At 41.6% G+C, this 17,032-nt stretch overlaps 3 protein-coding genes across 6 annotated transcripts; all 3 read left to right on the forward strand.

Moving 5' to 3' along the window:
* Positions 1-113: 113 nt before the first annotated feature.
* LOC121201706 (myelin-associated glycoprotein-like) lies at positions 114-7,728 on the forward strand. 4 transcript variants are annotated; one of them, XM_055503138.1, is made up of 9 exons: positions 114-608; positions 1,833-1,882; positions 2,100-2,435; positions 2,547-2,855; positions 2,969-3,262; positions 3,401-3,488; positions 3,819-3,918; positions 4,016-5,761; positions 7,000-7,728. In XM_055503138.1, exons 2-8 carry the CDS (start codon positions 1,837-1,839, stop codon positions 4,172-4,174), a joined length of 1,332 nt encoding a protein of 443 aa, XP_055359113.1. In that variant the 5' UTR covers positions 114-608; positions 1,833-1,836; the 3' UTR covers positions 4,175-5,761; positions 7,000-7,728. The 4 variants fall into 4 exon arrangements, with proteins under 4 accessions (XP_055359113.1, XP_055359115.1, XP_055359114.1 ...); XM_055503139.1 differs by lacking the exon at positions 114-608 and having other exon boundaries at positions 632-1,882; positions 4,016-4,129; positions 4,169-5,761; XM_041067760.2 differs by lacking the exon at positions 114-608 and having other exon boundaries at positions 632-1,882.
* On the forward strand, positions 5,780-12,451 carry LOC114843069 (peroxidasin-like). The gene is made up of 8 exons (XM_055503221.1): positions 5,780-7,049; positions 7,735-8,073; positions 8,185-8,493; positions 8,607-8,909; positions 10,457-10,582; positions 10,934-11,254; positions 11,367-11,663; positions 11,833-12,451. The coding sequence occupies exons 1-8, from the start codon at positions 7,004-7,006 to the stop codon at positions 11,952-11,954; spliced, it is 1,863 nt and encodes a 620-aa protein (XP_055359196.1). The 5' UTR covers positions 5,780-7,003; the 3' UTR covers positions 11,955-12,451.
* Positions 12,452-12,622: 171 nt separating this feature from the next.
* Positions 12,623-15,703, forward strand: si:ch211-231m23.4 (free fatty acid receptor 2). The gene is made up of 2 exons (XM_029129706.3): positions 12,623-13,828; positions 14,150-15,703. The coding sequence occupies exon 2, from the start codon at positions 14,157-14,159 to the stop codon at positions 15,069-15,071; it is 915 nt and encodes a 304-aa protein (XP_028985539.1). The 5' UTR covers positions 12,623-13,828; positions 14,150-14,156; the 3' UTR covers positions 15,072-15,703.
* The last annotated feature ends 1,329 nt before the right edge of the window (positions 15,704-17,032 follow it).

Raw genomic sequence — 17,032 nt, forward strand, 5'->3', positions numbered from 1 at the left:
CTGAGCTTCACATATGGTCACATGACTCACGCAGCTGCAATCAATTGACAATCTATGTTGTATTTAGTCTCCAGCAGTCACCTCATTCCTCTGCCAGATTGTCGCGTGTTATCACCACTTTCCAGCATTAGATCAAACCTGTTACCGAACCTCAAACCGAACCTTGCCTGAGCTCTGATTCACCTGAACCCTGTCTGTACCGTCGCCTGATCTGACCACCTGTTTATCTGACTACCGTACCTGTATCTCTGGACCTGTGATTGAAGCCTGAAATCGTACCGACCTGTCACTGTCAGGGCCGTGCATGTGGGTCCGCCATATTAAGCCGCCTGATATTAGGAAAATGCTGCTTATGTGGACTCAAACAGGAAGGCACATCTTTCTGTGAAGTCGCTTCTTCTTTTTTAAGTTTAATAATTGCACCAATCAACAGAAGCTTTGTGGCTGTGACGCTTCCACCACAAATACAAGTGTCGTGTGTAGACAGCCCTCTGTGACTGTGTGCAGGGGGCGAGTTGTATTTTTACCTTACACCTAGTGTTACTTCACAGCCTCCTTACGCTGCTTTATGGATCACTGTGTGTCCAGTGTTCATTTACAGAAAACAGGTGCGTAGACGTTGCTTTTAAAATGATGGTTGTGTTGTGACGGTTTCATTTTTATATCATCATTAACTACAGACATTGAACAGGCTTGGAATGTGTGTAAATGTATTTTAAGGCACTTCTGGCAATAAGACATTCTGGTGTTTTTAGTATCATTATAATATTATTTTTTTTGTTGAGCTACACTTGTATTGCAGATAAATCCAATGAAGACTTTGTGTTATGTGACAATAATCCATTGTTTGCAAGTAGGTCTTTCCTAAAAGTAACACACTGCAATTTGATATAAAAAAAGACATCTGGTCTGATCTGCATCTGACACACAGGCATCTAAATAACAGTCAACATTAGAGTCATCAGGTCTTTGGACTGTGTAAAAAAGCAGAGAGCAACAGTGTGTGAATTCTAGATCATCTGGTTGTGAAGCGACGGCCCAGTGTTACAGTAGCTGCTGCACCACTGTGTGTCTTGTGCAAGTTCCTTCTTTATATAATGTGAAAGAACTTCACACTGAAATTACAGTGTATAAACACTGTAAACACAGAGTGAGAAAAGAGAAGGAAAAGGAAAGAAACAGCTCTTTAAATATTTTAAACATAGTAATATTTTTGTATTTGTTCCTCATACATTTGGATAAAACTCCAAAGAATCATCTACCACATTTGTGCCACTTTTTTTAACCCTCACTTCCTCTTTTATTTCAGTCGTCTACGTTTAGATGGTGTCATCACAGTTACGCTCTTAAAATAACGTATCTGTCTAAACAATTTTAACACTGTATGTTTCTTCACATTTGCCATAACCATTAGTACAAGTTGATTGCTTTCCTTTTTCCTTCAACTGAAGGCTTTAGATGACGAGGTTATGTGGAGGAAGGCGGGATGACTTTTAGAAACACAGCAGTGGTGAAGTCATTTTTAGTCTTGAATAATAAAACATGAGCTGTCGCTCCTATTTGTTTGTTGGTTAATTCTTCATTTTTAACGTCGGTTCTATTTAAGAGCTCTCTTCTTTTTTTCTGTTCTCTGCTTAAAGAACGACAGCAACATAAGTCACATCATATTTCACAGCATTAACTTGTAAACACAACTGTTAAAATGTAAACAGTAATTACTGTAATACTGTAGGGACTATTTAGTATCACGTCGACCTTAATGAGCTGAATTACAAACCTGTTACAGTGAATGTGTGAAACGTTCCATGTAATTGTTTCTGCTCGTCTTAAAGTGAGATGGCTGCAGCTCTGATCCTCCTTTTCGCTGTCTGTCTCCTGCCAGGTTAGTTGAAATGCTCCTTTAATTGGCTCATTGACTAAAGAAACACTGTTAACCAGCACTTACAGTATCTGTAATACATGCGACATCAAACACAGGTGAACTACACACATGTTCTGATGCACTGAAATACAAATAAAATGTTCATCTAAAGTTTCAGACATTTTATTGTTACTGAACATGAATCAACATTTGGATTATGATTGTGTTTGTGTTTCAGGTTCTTTGTGTAGAGAGTTTAAGGTCATTCTGCCGCCACCGATTGAAGTTTTGAACGGATCTTGTGTGACCGTTCCGTGCTCCTTTGACATAGAAGAGAAACATGATGAAGAATTAGATCACACATGTACGGCACAATGGTTTATTATTAAAGAAACTGTGTTTGGTCGCCAAAGTACTCAAATGGAGAGAAAACTCTTAGGAAACTTGACTAACAAAGACTGCACCACAACCTTGAATAAGACACCATCTGATGACGCAACATATGAGTTTAGACTGGAATGTCACAGTCTCAAGTATTCATTTACTAAACAAAATCTGACTATTGTAGCCAAAGGTAAGTTTTGGTGTCTGTTTGTTGACACTTAAATCATTTATTGAATATGATTCTGCATTGACTGGACCAGTTTATTGCTGCTTAGTGAGCAGTTGTAATGCGTCCCACCAGCTGATCCTCCACGTCCGACTCTCAGTCCATCTACACTGGAGGTGAGAGCAGGAGCCTCAGTGACTCTGAGCTGCTCGGCTCCAGCTCCCTGTCTGTCTCTACCTCCACATATAACGTGGACCTCTGGCCTCGGGGACAGTCAGGAGACAATGAAGGAGCTGGAGGACAAAACTCAGGTCAAGACGTCTGTACTGAACGTCACCATTTCACGCCTGCATCACAAAAAGGAAATCTCCTGTACGGCCGCCTACAGCAAAGGAAATGGAGACACAGCGTCAGCAGTGTCAACTTTAACAGCCGTGGTTTCATGTAAGTTTATCAGAGGAAGAGTTGATAACGCTTTCACTGTATTTCCCTGTTTGTTTGTATTTGTCAACTTGATTTAACTTAATAATAACAGTAGTAATTCCGTTTACTTAAAGTTCCTCCACAGATCCTGCACTCATCTATTTGCACCACAACTCCATCAGAGGTCACCTGCTCCTGTGAGACTGAGGGCAACCCTCTCCCCACGGTTTACTGGTATCTGGATGGAACACATCTCAGTCACTCTGACACATTTACAATAAGCACAGAGGCTCATGGTGATACAGGCCTGAAGAGCATCATCACTGTATGTCAGTCGGACATGAAGCATCGTTCCATCTTGGTCTGCAACAGCTCCAACTCTCTGGCCTCCATAAGCCGACGTTTATATAACAGCCATGAGCAGCAAGGTTTGTACTTATAAACATTATCTCTTCATTACATTTTATCCCTATTTATTTTATTTCAGTGGTTCAAGCATTATTTTTTTTTTGGTTCTTTAATTAAATAAATTAAACTTAATTCTAATCTCCTTTTGTCTGTTCCAGGTCACGTTCAAACGACATTGACAGTCATCACCGTATTAGTTGGTTTATTATTAGTAATATGTGCTTTGCTTGTGATCATTGGCATCAGGTACAGTAAACAACACAGACATCTAAATGTTCTTACTACACCTACACATAGACAGTAATAGTTCACTGATACTGCTTTGATGCTAAATGTTACTGATGCTGCTTTGTAAACTAGTTCTTGTCATGCTTTAATCAGGCAGGAGGTCATAGACAGCTTTACAGAGCAGACGTTATTCCACAAGGGGGCGTTTCTGTCTATACATCAGCCTAAACCTGCAGCACTCGTCACACGCTGTGTTACACTGACCTTCTATGTGGTTGCATTGTGTGAAAAAATACAGATGAAGTAAATCTGACACATTAATGCTGAATGCTCTTGTTCATTTCCCAGGACGAAGGCTGCTCACTGCTCCTCACCTAAGAGGCAGAGCACCGGAGGCACCAGCTCAGCTGCTCTCAGCCACTTTGAGTCAAGCACAGAAGCAAATGAGGTGTTCTGACTCGTAGCCAGAGCAGCTTTTTACAATATAATGTAATAAATATGAATATCAGAGTGTGATTTTAGTGATGTTTCCTCTTTAATTCTAGCTAAACAACACAGAAGAGGAGGCAGTTCATACGAACATCATCCAGATCAGACAAGCAGACGTTCTCCTTCCTACAAGTGGTGGAGACGGGGCTGTGATTTACTCCACTGTGATGGTGAAGAGCAAACGCAAAAAGCAGCAGCAGCAGCAGCAGCAGTGAGGCGACTCTACAGACCTGCGTCTGACCAGCAGCTCATACGCACTGGGAACGGATGCAGACACTGAACCATGAGCGGTGGAAAACAAAGTAGAATGTGAATATTCTCAATTTAAAGCCATGAGTACTGTGATCCTTCATCTTTAATTACTTTAAGGTGAGGTAGACTTTCCTTGCTGAAAGTACAACTTCTAATTGTTTTCTTGTCAAATCTCTGGACAAAAAAAATGTAAAAAAGAAACAATATAAACATTTGTCTTCTCTAATCATCTTAGGTGTCACACTCTGGACTTGTGTTGATTTTTCTGGTTCTTTTACCTGTTTTATTTTTGTGCTCTTCTTACTGTCGCTCCAGGTCTAACCTGAGCTTCACATACGGTCACATGACTCACGCAGCTGCAATCAATTGACAATCTATGTTGTATTTAGTCTCCAGCACTCACCTCATTCCTCTGCCAGATTGTCGCGTGTTATCACCACTTTCCAGCATTAGATCAAACCTGTTACCGAACCTCAAACCGAACCTTGCCTGAGCTCTGATTCACCTGAACCCTGTCTGTACCGTCGCCTGATCTGACCACCTGTTTATCTGACTACCGTACCTGTATCTCTGGACCTGTGATTGAAGCCTGAAATCGTACCGACCTGTCACTGTCAGGGCCGTGCATGTGGGTCCGCCATATTAAGCCGCCAAATATTAGGAAAATGCTGCTCATTTTTATCTGTGGACTCAAACAGTGTCAGGTTCTGGCTCTGTTATCAGGTTTATTTTGAAGGCACCTTGTTTTTCTGTCATATCATCATGTTTTGGGTTCCAGTTTCCACTTCCTGTCTTTATTTTGGTAGTCTCCCGCTTTCTGTTTTCGGTTCCAGCTTTACTTCCGGTCCCCATTAGTCACACCTGCTCCGTATCAAGTAATCACTTCTTGTATTTAACCACCACCTGTTTCCTCAGTTCCCCGCCAGATCGTCGCACGTATGCCAGACATCCATTCCCAGCACTTAGTTATCCTGTTCGCGTGTTTTGATCCTGCTCTGTTTTTGACTTCTGATTCTCGCCTGCTCTTTGATCTGTACTGTCGCTTGGATAACTCTGGATTAACGAACCTGACCGCTCGACTACGAGACAGCCTACTCCCTTACGGTACTGTAAACTGTGATCTTCCGTTACCGAATCTCTGCCTGTCCCCGAATCTGAACCAGCCTGCTCCACCGGTACCGTAGCCCCGTGATTGACTGTGTATGATCCGGACCGCCTGTGATTCTGCAATAAACCGTTTAACCCTACGTTCTGCCTGTGGTCTCCGTGCTGTGCATGTGGGTCCTTTCATCTGCCGCCCTGACAAACAGGAAGGCACATCTTTCTGTGAAGTCGCTTGATCTATTTTAAGCTTACTACTTGCACCAATCAACAGAAGCTTTGTGGCTGTGACGCTTCCACCACAAATACAAGTGTCGTGTGTAGACAGCCCTCTGTGACTGTGTGCAGGGGGCGAGTTGTATTTTTACCTTACACCTAGTGTTACTTCACAGCCTCCTTACGCTGCTTTATGGATCACTGTGTGTGCAGTGTTCATTTACAGAAAACAGGTGCGTAGACGTTGCTTTTAAAATGATGGTTGTGTTGTGACAGTTTCATTTTTATATCATCATTAACTACGGACATTGAACAGGCTTGGAATGTGTGTAAATGTATTTTAAGGCACTTCTGGCAATAAGACATTCTGGTGTTTTTAGTATCATTATAATATTATTTTTTTTGTTGAGCTACACTTGTATTGCAGATAAATCCAATGAAGACTTTGTGTTATGTGACAATAATCCATTGTTTGCAAGTAGGTCTTTCCTAAAAGTAACACACTGCAATTTGATATAAAAAAAGACATCTGGTCTGATCTGCATCTGACACACAGGCATCTAAATAACAGTCAACATTAGAGTCATCAGGTCTTTGGACTGTGAAAAAAAAGCAGAGAGCAACAATGTGTGAATTCTAGATCATCTGGTTGTGAAGCGACGGCCCAGTGTTACAGTAGCTGCTGCATCACTGTGTGTCTTGTGCAAGTTCCTCTTTTATATAATGTGAACAAGAACTTCACATTGAAATTACAGTATATAAACACTGTAAACACAGAGTGAGAAAAGAGAAGGTTAAGGAGAGAAACAGCTCTTTAAATATTTTAAACATACTAATATTTTTATATTTGTTTCTAATACATTTTGATAAAACTCCAAAGAACCATCTACCACATTTGTGCCACAATTTTTTTTAACCCTCACTTCCTCTTTTATTTTTTTATATATGTCGTCTATGTTTAGATGGTGTCATCACAGTTACGCTCTTAAAATAACGTATCTGTCTAAACAATTTTAACACTGTATGTTTCTTCACATTTGCCATAACCATTAGTACAAGTTGATTGCTTTCCTTTTTCCTTCAACTGAAGGCTTTAGATGACGAGGTTATGTGGAGGAAGGCGGGATGACTTTTAGAAACAGAGCAGTGGTGAAGTCATTTTTAGTTTTGAATAATAAAACATGAGCTGTCGCTCCTATTTGTTTGTTGGTTAATTCTTCATTTTTAATGTTGGTTCTTTTTGAGAGCTCTCTTCTTTTTTGCTGTTCTCTGCTTAAAGAACGACAGCAACATAAGTCACATCATATTTCACAGCATTAACTTGTAAACACAACTGTTAGAATGTAAACAGTAATTACTGTAATACTGTAGGGACTATTTAGTATCATGTCGACCTTAATGAGCTGAATTACAAACCTGTTACAGTGAATGTGTGAAACGTTCCATGTAATTGTTTCTGCTCGTCTTAAAGTGAGATGGCTGCAGCTCTGATCCTCCTTTTCGCTGTCTGTCTCCTGCCAGGTTAGTTGCAATGCTCCTTTAATTCACTCATTGACTAAAGAAACACTGTTAACCAGCACTCACAGTATCTGTAATACATGCGACACCAAACACAGGTGAACTACACACATGTTCTGCTATTGACCTCAAAGCTCAGAGACATCCTGAAATTCTCCCTTAGACTCTAATGATAATTTTCGGCAGACGTCTGGGGAGACATATTTTGAAATTGCGACTGTGGCTTTTCTCCTCAAACATAAAATTAACTCCACGTGTTCAGAGAAGCCTTGGAATTCATAAAATGAAAATATTTTTGTAACAACTATTATGGTTTTGCTGGAATAAGCCTATTTATCAAGCGTGAAAGTTTGCTTCACATAGCAGAGTGAGCCTGATCTTCCCGCCTTTCGTCTCCATGGCAACGGCGCAGCTGCAGATTTGACTGACAGGTCAAACTCCTGATGCTCAGTATGCACAGCAGTTCCATGCTTATTACTGATTAGTCAACTACACTATTAGACTGTGTAGTAATTAAGCACACACTTACTTTAAATCCTTTTAACATAAAAGCACCAAGCCAAATAATTAGCTTTAATAGCAATATTTCTGCTTTTTTGCACTGAAATACAAATTAAAATGTTCATCTAAAGTTTCAGAAATTTCCTTGTTACTAGACATGAATTCACCATTTGTGTTTGTGTTTCAGGTTCTCTGTGTAGAGAGTTTAAGGTCATTCTGCCGCAGACGATTGAAGTTTTGAACGGATCTTGTGTGACCGTTCCGTGCTCCTTTGACATAGAAGAGACATATGATGAAAAATTAGATCACACATGTACGGCAAAATGGTTAATTAATAAAGAAACTGTGTTTAATCGTAAAACTGCAAGTCCAGAGGAAGGAAAACTCTTAGGAAACTTGACTAACAAAGACTGCACCACAACCTTTAATAAGACACCATCTGATGACGCAACATATGAGTTTAGACTGAAATGTCAGATTCTCATTTATTCATTTACTGAACCAACTGTGACTATTGTAGCCAAAGGTAAGTTTTGGTGTCTGTTTGTTGACACTTTAATCATTTATTGAATATGATTCTGCATTGACTGGACCAGTTTATTGCTGCTTAGTGAGCAGTTGTAATGCGTCCCACCAGCTGATCCTCCACGTCCGACTCTCAGTCCATCTACACTGGAGGTGAGAGCAGGAGCCTCAGTGACTCTGAGCTGCTCGGCTCCAGCTCCCTGTCTGTCTCTACCTCCACATATAACGTGGACCTCTGGCCTCGGGGACAGTCAGGAGACAATGAAGGAGCTGGAGGACAAAACTCAGGTCAAGACGTCTGTACTGAACGTCACCATTTCACGCCTGCATCACAAAAAGGAAATCTCCTGTACGGCCGCCTACAGCAAAGGAAATGGAGACACAGCGTCAGCAGTGTCAGCTTTAACAGCTGTGGTTTCATGTAAGTTTATTAGAGGAAGAGATGATAAAGCGCTGACTGTATCTCCCTGTTTGTATTTTTCAACTTGATTTAACTTTAATAATAAAAACAGTATTAATTCCGTTTACCTAAAGTTCCTCCACAGATCCTGGACTCATCTATTTGCACCACAACTCCATCAGAGGTCACCTGCTCCTGTGAGACTGAGGGCAACCCTCTCCCCACGGTTTACTGGTATCTGGATGGAACACGTCTCAGTCACTCTGACACATTTACAATAAGCACAGAGGCTCATGGTGATACAGGCCTGAAGAGCATCATCACTGTATGTCAGTCGGACATGAAGCATCGTTCCATCTTGGTCTGCAACAGCTCCAACTCTCTATCCTCCATAAGCCAACGTTTATATAACAACAGCTATAAGGAGCAAGGTTTGTACTTATAAACGTTATCGCTTCATTAAATGTTCTGTTCTAACGCACTGCAATTTGATATAAAAAAAAGACATCTGGTCTGATCTGCATCTGACACACAGACATCTAATTAACAGTCAACATTAGAGTCATCAGGTCTTTGGACTGTGAAAAAAAGCAGAGAGCAACAGTGTGTGAATTCTAGATCATCTGGTTGTGAAGCGACGGCCCAGTGTTACAGTAGCTGCTGCACCACTGTGTGTCTTGTGCAAGTTTTTTCTTTATGGAAAGAAACGGCTCTTTAAATATTTTAAACATACTAATATTTTTATATTTGTTCCTAATACATTTTGATAAAACTCCAAAGAATCATCTACCACATTTGTGCCACAATTTATTTTAACCCTCACTTCCTCTTTTATTTCATTTGTCTATGTTCTGATGGTGTTATCACAGTTACACTCTTAAAGTAACGTATCTGTCTAAACAATCTTAACACTGTATATTTATCTATATTTTTGCCATAACCTTCAGTACTAGTTGAATGTGTTTCTGTTTTACATGAATAAGCTGAAACATACCACTTTAAAGACTGAATTTTAAATACATCACTTTATAAAAATAAATGACTTTACATTGTTGTGAAAATTGTTTTATATATAATTTCCACACTGCTTTAAATTTGTCATGGTTTTGACTTATTATGATACAGAGAAGAAACAAATGAGTACCAAAAGGGGTTGAGCAGCTCCATGGATGCTGGGGGGCATCACAGTCTGTAGCACAACATTGATCAATGAGCCACAAAGACTTGGTTCTGGTTAAAATATCTACTATAACTGTCACTCCTCTGTCTGTAATGACTGAGATGGTGGAGGTGAAGGGAGACAAATATCTGGGAAGATAATTAAACATAATAAACTCAACTGAAGGCTTTAGCTGACGAGGTTATGTGGAGGAAGGCGGGCTGACTTTTACAAACAGAGCAGTGGTGAAGTCATTTTTAGTCTTGAATAATAAAACATGAGCTGTCACTCCCATTTGTTTGTTGGTTACTTCTTCATTTTTAACGTTGGTTTTATTTGGGAGCTCTCTTTACTGTACGTCTGTTCTCTGCTTAAAGACCGACAGCAACGTAAGTCACATCATATTTCACAGCATCAACCTGTTAGAATGTAAACAGTAATTACTGTAATACTGTAGGAACTATTTAGTATCATGTGGACCTTAATGAGCTGAATTACAAACATGTTACAGTGAATGTGTGAAACGTTCCATGTAATTGTTTCTGCTCGTCTTAAAGTGAGATGGCTGCAGCTCTGATCCTCCTTTTCGCTGTCTGTCTCCTGCCAGGTTAGTTGAAATGCTCCTTTAATTCACTCATTGACTAAAGAAACACTGTTAACCCGCACTCACAGTATGTGTAATACATGCGACACCAAACACAGGTGAACTACACACATGTTCTGATGCACTGAAATACAAATTAAAATGTTCATCTAAAGTTTCAGATATTTCCTTGTTACTGAACATGAATCAACATTTGTATTTTGATTGTGTTTGTGTTTCAGGTTCTTTGTGTAGAGAGTTTAAGGTCATTCTGCCGCAGACGATTGAAGTTCTAAACGGATCTTGTGTGACCGTTCCGTGCTCCTTTGACATAGAAGAGAAATATGATGAAGAAATAGATCACACATGTACGGCAGAATGGTCTGTTATAAAAAAAAAAGCTACTTGTGGCGTAGGTACTCCAGTGGAAGGAAAACTCTTAGGAAACCTGACTAACAAAGACTGCACCACAACCTTGAATAAGACAACATCTGATGACGCAACATATGTGTTTAGACTGGACTGTATTGTGGCTGTGTATTCAGAGTTAGGGTTAGGGTTGAGGATCGGGTCAGCATCAAAGTTATTTACTAGAGAAACTGTGACTATTGTAGCCAAAGGTAAGTTTTGGTGTCTGTTTGTTGACACTTTAATCATTTATTGAATATGATTCTGCATTGACTGGACCAGTTTATTGCTGCTTAGTGAGCAGTTGTAATGCGTCCCACCAGCTGATCCTCCACGTCCGACTCTCAGTCCATCTACACTGGAGGTGAGAGCAGGAGCCTCAGTGACTCTGAGCTGCTCGGCTCCAGCTCCCTGTCTGTCTCTACCTCCACATATAACGTGGACCTCTGGCCTCGGGGACAGTCAGGAGACAATGAAGGAGCTGGAGGACAAAACTCAGGTCAAGACGTCTGTACTGAACGTCACCATTTCACGCCTGCATCACAAAAAGGAAATCTCCTGTACGGCCGCCTACAGCAAAGGAAATGGAGACACAGCGTCAGCAGTGTCAGCTTTAACAGCTGTGGTTTCATGTAAGTTTATTAGAGGAAGAGATGATAAAGCGCTGACTGTATCTCCCTGTTTGTATTTTTCAACTTGATTTAACTTTAATAATAAAACAGTATTAATTCCGTTTACCTAAAGTTCCTCCACAGATCCTGGACTCATCTATTTGCACCACAACTCCATCAGAGGTCACCTGCTCCTGTGAGACTGAGGGCAACCCTCTCCCCACGGTTTACTGGTATCTGGATGGAACACGTCTCAGTCACTCTGACACATTTACAATAAGCACAGAGGCTCATGGTGATACAGGCCTGAAGAGCATCATCACTGTATGTCAGTCGGACATGAAGCATCGTTCCATCTTGGTCTGCAACAGCTCCAACTCTCTATCCTCCATAAGCCAACGTTTATATAACAACAGCTATGAGGAGCAAGGTTTGTACTTATAAACATTATCACTTTCATTAAATGTTCTGTCAAATAAAAAACAATTAATTTTAAAGGTATTTATTTTGCTCCAAATAATATATATCCATTTAGTAGTTTTTTTTCTCATTGAATAAATCTTTTTAAATTCAACCTAAATCTTTTTTGTCTGTTCCAGGTCAAGTGACAATAACAACCATCATCAGATTAGTTGTTTGGTTTTTACTATCGTGTGCTCTGCTCCTGATTGGTATCAGTTACAGTAAACAATTAAATGTTCTTACACCTACACAGCAATAGTTCACTTTTAACCCAGTGAGAATAAAAACCTTCCGCTGATACTGAGGCAATGCTAAATGTTACTGATGCTGCTTTGATGCTAAATGTTACTGATGCTGCTTTGTAAACTAGTTCTTGTCATGCTTTAATCAGGCAGGAGGTCATAGACAGCTTTACAGAGCAGACGTTATTCCACAAGGGGGCGTTTCTGTCTCTACATCAAGTGAAATCTGAAGACAGGGGTAATTTATGCGAAAATAATCCAAACCAAACAAACAGATGTTCTTCATCCTACAAGCGCTGCAGCCACTGGAAGATTAGAAAAGAATGAAGATGGGAATGATGTGATTTACTCGACTGTGATCTTCTGACCAGCAGCTCAAACGCAATGGGGGCGGAAATTGAAAGAAGAACGATGTAGAACAAAGTTTAATTTTCATATTCTCAGGTGAAGCACTGTGATCCTTCATTTTTACTATTAGATCTGCTGTGTTTGGAAAATAAAAAGGCAAAGGTAATTATTGTTGCATCTACTTTTCATCATACTGAGTCTTTACTCATTTGGTACATAAACATTCATGTGCTGAGGGAGAAAGAACCTCGTAAACAGACGTCTGTCAACGGCTGTAACAATAATGAAGAACAAACTTACATGTAACTTCGAAGCTAAGACTGTGCTGAGGGAACAACTGGTACAAGCAGACGATGCACTGTTCACAGCGAATGCACCCACTTCACTGCGTCTGATTATTTCATATTAACCTGACATCCAAGTCCCCAATGCTTCTGTACGTTGGACCATTGATGAAAATGACGCTGAACTCTTCTCCATCAGTTTTGTTTCCTCAGAGAAGAATAATGTGCGTGTGTGGCATAACTTGCATGAATCACAAGCGTCTTGTGTAGACAGCTCTCTGTGACCGTGTGCAGGGGGGCAAGTCCTATTTTTACCTTACACCTACAGTAGTTTCACTTTACAGCCTCCTTACGCTGCTTTATTGTTCACTGGAATTGTTTTGTGCTTTGGTGCAGTGTTCATTTACAGAAAACAGGTGAGCGAACTTTGCTCCCTGACAAGATGAGGGTTGTGTTGTGATGGGTTTATTATCATTACATACAGAGATTGACCCTGCGCTGAATAGTATTAACTTCCTAAGGTATGTAACAGGAATTTGGTGTTGTCTGTCAAATCTACAATTAAACATGTAAAGGTGGCTTAAATATTTAATTAAATTGATATTTATGATGCTGGTGCTAGTTGGATCATTTTAATAATAACTTTACTAAAGTTAATGAAATCTTGATCTAAACTTTCTGTTTTTCTAAATTGCTTATGAAGACATGCTTCTCTTAAGCTCCGCAATAAACCTACAGGTGTTTAGAGTTTTCCCTCCACGGGGCAATGATGGGACACTGGCGTATGGAAATCAAGATCTGCATTATGTGCACGTGAAAAAATAATTTGTTTATCTGAAATGATGCCTTCTCTGAGCTTGTTGTGTGGGCGTAACTGTCAATAAACGCAGGCTTGTGGACGGATGAGATCAAAACCTAATTAGAGTGTTTAGAGGTTGTGTTAGCAGAGATCTGGTGGGAGGAGGGCCTTTATTAACATATCCAATATCAAAGTCAACACCGGCCCCAGTTTTGCATTTTGGTTAATATTTACCATCGGATACTGATTTACCAAGTGCTCAGAGCAGGATGACTGCAGCAGTGTCTCACGCAGGGCCCCTCTGTGACCACGCACTGCTTCCGCCTGTGTCATATTTTATCATGCTCATCTTTGAACTGAAGTTATAAAGCGTAGTCGGTGATGAAAGGAGGACGAGGCGGCCAACACAGCACTTCAGGTCATTTTGAGGTTTTTACTTCTGCCACACGTTCACTGCAGGGTGAGTACATTTGACCACATCAAACCTGGAATGTTGTTGGCGCTGCACAAAATGTATATTTGACTTTTAAATAATGCTGAAAATCTGAAAAACTGCACCGAAATACTGTAGCTGTCAATGAGCTGCCTCTTGTTGATAAAAGGCTCCCGTTGGGCTTTAATTGTGTTAGTTTTACATTCATGTAGCTGTTCAAACAAGTTTTATATGTTTACAGAGTTAGATTTTTATGTATGAGCTCTGTTTGATGTAGTGGAGTCATAAACGCATGATTTTACCAGCGGTCTGTCTCCTTCTGACTGCGTGTCCTTGTATCTGGTTCAGTTTCACCATGGAAGTGGTCGTGCAGAGCGAGGTGATTCTATCCGTGTACATCATTTCCTTCCTGATAGGACTTCCAGCCAACCTCGTGGCTCTCTACGCCTTCATCGTCAAGATCCACGCGAAGCCCCTTCCCATCGACATCCTGCTGCTCAACCTGATCGTCTCCGACCTGCTCTTCCTCCTCGTCCTCCCCCTCAAGATGCACGAGGCGGCGTCGGGCATGACGTGGGACCTGCCCGGCTTCCTGTGCTCCGTCACCTCCTTCACCTTCTTCTCCACCATCTACACCAGCTCCCTGCTGCTGATGGCGGTGGGCGTGGTGCGCTACGTCAGCGTGGCCTTTCCTGTCGCCTACCACCGGCTGCAGAGGCCGGCGTACGCCATCGCCATCAGCGCCGTCGTCTGGACCGTCTCCATGGCGCACTGCAGCATCACCTTCATCATCCAGCTCCACCCCTCCCTGGCCAACGACAACTCCACCGTCTGCTACGAGAACTTCACGGAGAAGCAGCTGGAGGTCCTGCTGCCCGTGCGCTTGGAGTTCTTCTTCGTGCTGTGCCTCGTGCCGCTGCTGATCTGCGTCTTCTGCTACCTGCGCTGCATCTGGATCCTGTACACGCGCCCCAGGATATCGCGCATGCAGAAGCAGAAGGCCATCGGCATGGCCCTGGGGACCCTGGCCGTGTTCCTCGTCTGCGTCATACCCTACAACTTCTCCCACGTGATGGGCTACTTCCAGGGTGAGAGCCCCACGTGGAGGTACTACACCTTGCTGCTCAGTGCCTTCAACACCTGCATTGATCCCATCATCTTTTACTTCTCCTCCTCCACCTTCCAGTTTTCCAGCGACAAGTTCATTTTCAAGAAGAAAGTAAAGACTTCAGGAATGCAAATGCAATGCACAACCTCAAGCCATGAGTGACGGACACTCCTTCACTCTCAATGCCTAATCTGTTTTATAAATGACATTATTGTACTGTACATTACAGATGTTACATCAGAACTATGGCGACTGCTTCAGCACTTTATTTATGTACTTTATTTCTATCAGAATAGCTTTTGAAGAGTGACCTAAAGCTGAACTCAGAAACATCATTAAGAATATAGTTTTAGCAACATGGGTGTTTCCATGAGTTGGCCGTGTATCAGCAGTGTGGGTCATGGTTTCAGCTTGATGCATTACACTGTGTTTGCCCAGAAAGTTCACTTCCTGGTGAACATTGTCATCACGTGCAGAACACACAGAGGAGGAATTGTGAGCACAGACATATTAGATTATATTAGAGATATATTAAAATTAATATGTGCAACAGAATGGATCCCTTCATGTCATGCAGTATTATGGTCCTATCAAGTAATATTACACATTTGCGTATTATATAAATTCACAAAACAAAAACAAAGGGAAAATGTGACGCAGGAAAACAAAATGATTTAGTGGCTTTAAGACAGATGTGCAGTCAGACAAGGGCACTCACATTAAAGCTCGGTAGGTAGGTGGGTATGTTTATACAATGCTTATATAAATGTATGACCTCCTGGTCATTTTGTTGATGCTCTTGTTGTTATGTGTTTATTAAAGACATATTAACACCACATTGACCTGGTTCTAAGGGCGGGACAGGACCTTCACAGCCAGAAGGTTCTAGGTTCAATTCCCGGGGCGGATCGTGTGCCTTTCTGAGTTTGCATGTTCTCCCCGTGTCACATGGGCTCTCTCTGGGTTCTCTCTGGGTTCTCTCTGGGTTCTCTGACTTCCTCCCACCGTCCAAAAACATGCATTAGGTTAATTGGTCGCTGTAGATTGCCCGTATGTATGATTGTGTGTGTGTGTGATAGTTGTCTGTCTGTGTGTATGTTGCCCTGCAATGGACTGGCGACCTGTCCAGGGATGCACCCTGCCTCTCGCCCATAGACAGCTGGGACAGGCTCCAGCACCACCCATGAGTAAGGGAGTATGGGAGTAAGCATGGAGTTGGATGGATGGATGGATGGATGGATGGATGGACGGATGGATGACCTGGTTCTTGCCTCAAACGAGGAGGCAGAAGGCACTAGGCTCCTGTTTGCATCTGCTCTACACTCACCCCAACTGAGACAGACGACTTTATCTATTATCATATCACATAGAAAGTAATTTTGATGATAAGACATCACAGTGACTCCTTCCCGTTTGAACAGCATTATGCTTTAACGAGGGCGTTGCTGGTTTCTTCTGTCTGCATGTTGGGGTAGATTTCATCTTTGCTTGGTTTAGATTTATCGTCTTGATATGTTTTTCTTTTCTGACATCCCACCAGCCTCATCGCTCGCTACGCCGTCTCATTTTCATCGTGGCCGTCCTTCCTGTCAAGACGCACAAAGCAGTTTCACAAAGGAGGTGAAACCTGCTCCACTTCCTTCGCTATCACCTTGATAGCGCCGATAGCCTGTGGTTCCACACATTGCAGTATCATCAAGCTGCACAAACCTATTTAGATAATGTCAGTGGCATCACTGTCATCACCCAGCACCGCCCATCACTGGCCGGCCGCATCTCCACTTCCCTCCATAAGTAATACATAGAAAATTGTTGGAGGTGCTTGAAGAAGACTTTCAGGAAATGTGTCCTTTGAGCTTCAGGTCTGCAAATAAGGGTGAAGAGTAGTGTGTGTATGTGCACATCCAGCATCTGTGCTCATTCCAGTCTGAACATTACCTCAGGAAATATGAGGCAAATCAGATGCAAAAATAAGATACACAATTTCATCCATGGGCCTGTTTATTAATTGGTTTGTGTTTATAAGATGTTGTCTTATATTCTCAAATGTCTTCATACCTGATCTGTGAACTGCCTCAAAGGGACTGTGTTGAATTTCATCTAATCCACAGTGTGACATGAGA

Source organism: Betta splendens, chromosome 16 (assembly GCF_900634795.4).
Source record: "Betta splendens chromosome 16, fBetSpl5.4, whole genome shotgun sequence".
Lineage (NCBI taxonomy): Eukaryota > Metazoa > Chordata > Actinopteri > Anabantiformes > Osphronemidae > Betta > Betta splendens.

Bases quoted from the DNA above. Each gene is read 5' to 3' on its own strand.
- LOC121201706 (XM_055503138.1), top strand. From the start codon at position 1,837: ATGGCTGCAGCTCTGATCCTCCTTTTCGCTGTCTGTCTCCTGCCAG. The intron at 2,856-2,968 runs GTAAGTTTATCA...GTTTACTTAAAG, and splicing joins TTTAACAGCCGTGGTTTCAT to TTCCTCCACAGATCCTGCAC. The intron at 3,489-3,818 runs GTACAGTAAACA...TTCATTTCCCAG, and splicing joins CTTGTGATCATTGGCATCAG to GACGAAGGCTGCTCACTGCT.
- LOC114843069 (XM_055503221.1), top strand. From the start codon at position 7,004: ATGGCTGCAGCTCTGATCCTCCTTTTCGCTGTCTGTCTCCTGCCAG. The intron at 8,910-10,456 runs ACTTATAAACGT...TTTGTGTTTCAG, and splicing joins CTATAAGGAGCAAGGTTTGT to GTTCTTTGTGTAGAGAGTTT. The intron at 10,583-10,933 runs GTACGGCAGAAT...AGCAGTTGTAAT, and splicing joins TGAAGAAATAGATCACACAT to GCGTCCCACCAGCTGATCCT.
- si:ch211-231m23.4 (XM_029129706.3), top strand. From the start codon at position 14,157: ATGGAAGTGGTCGTGCAGAGCGAGGTGATTCTATCCGTGTACATCATT.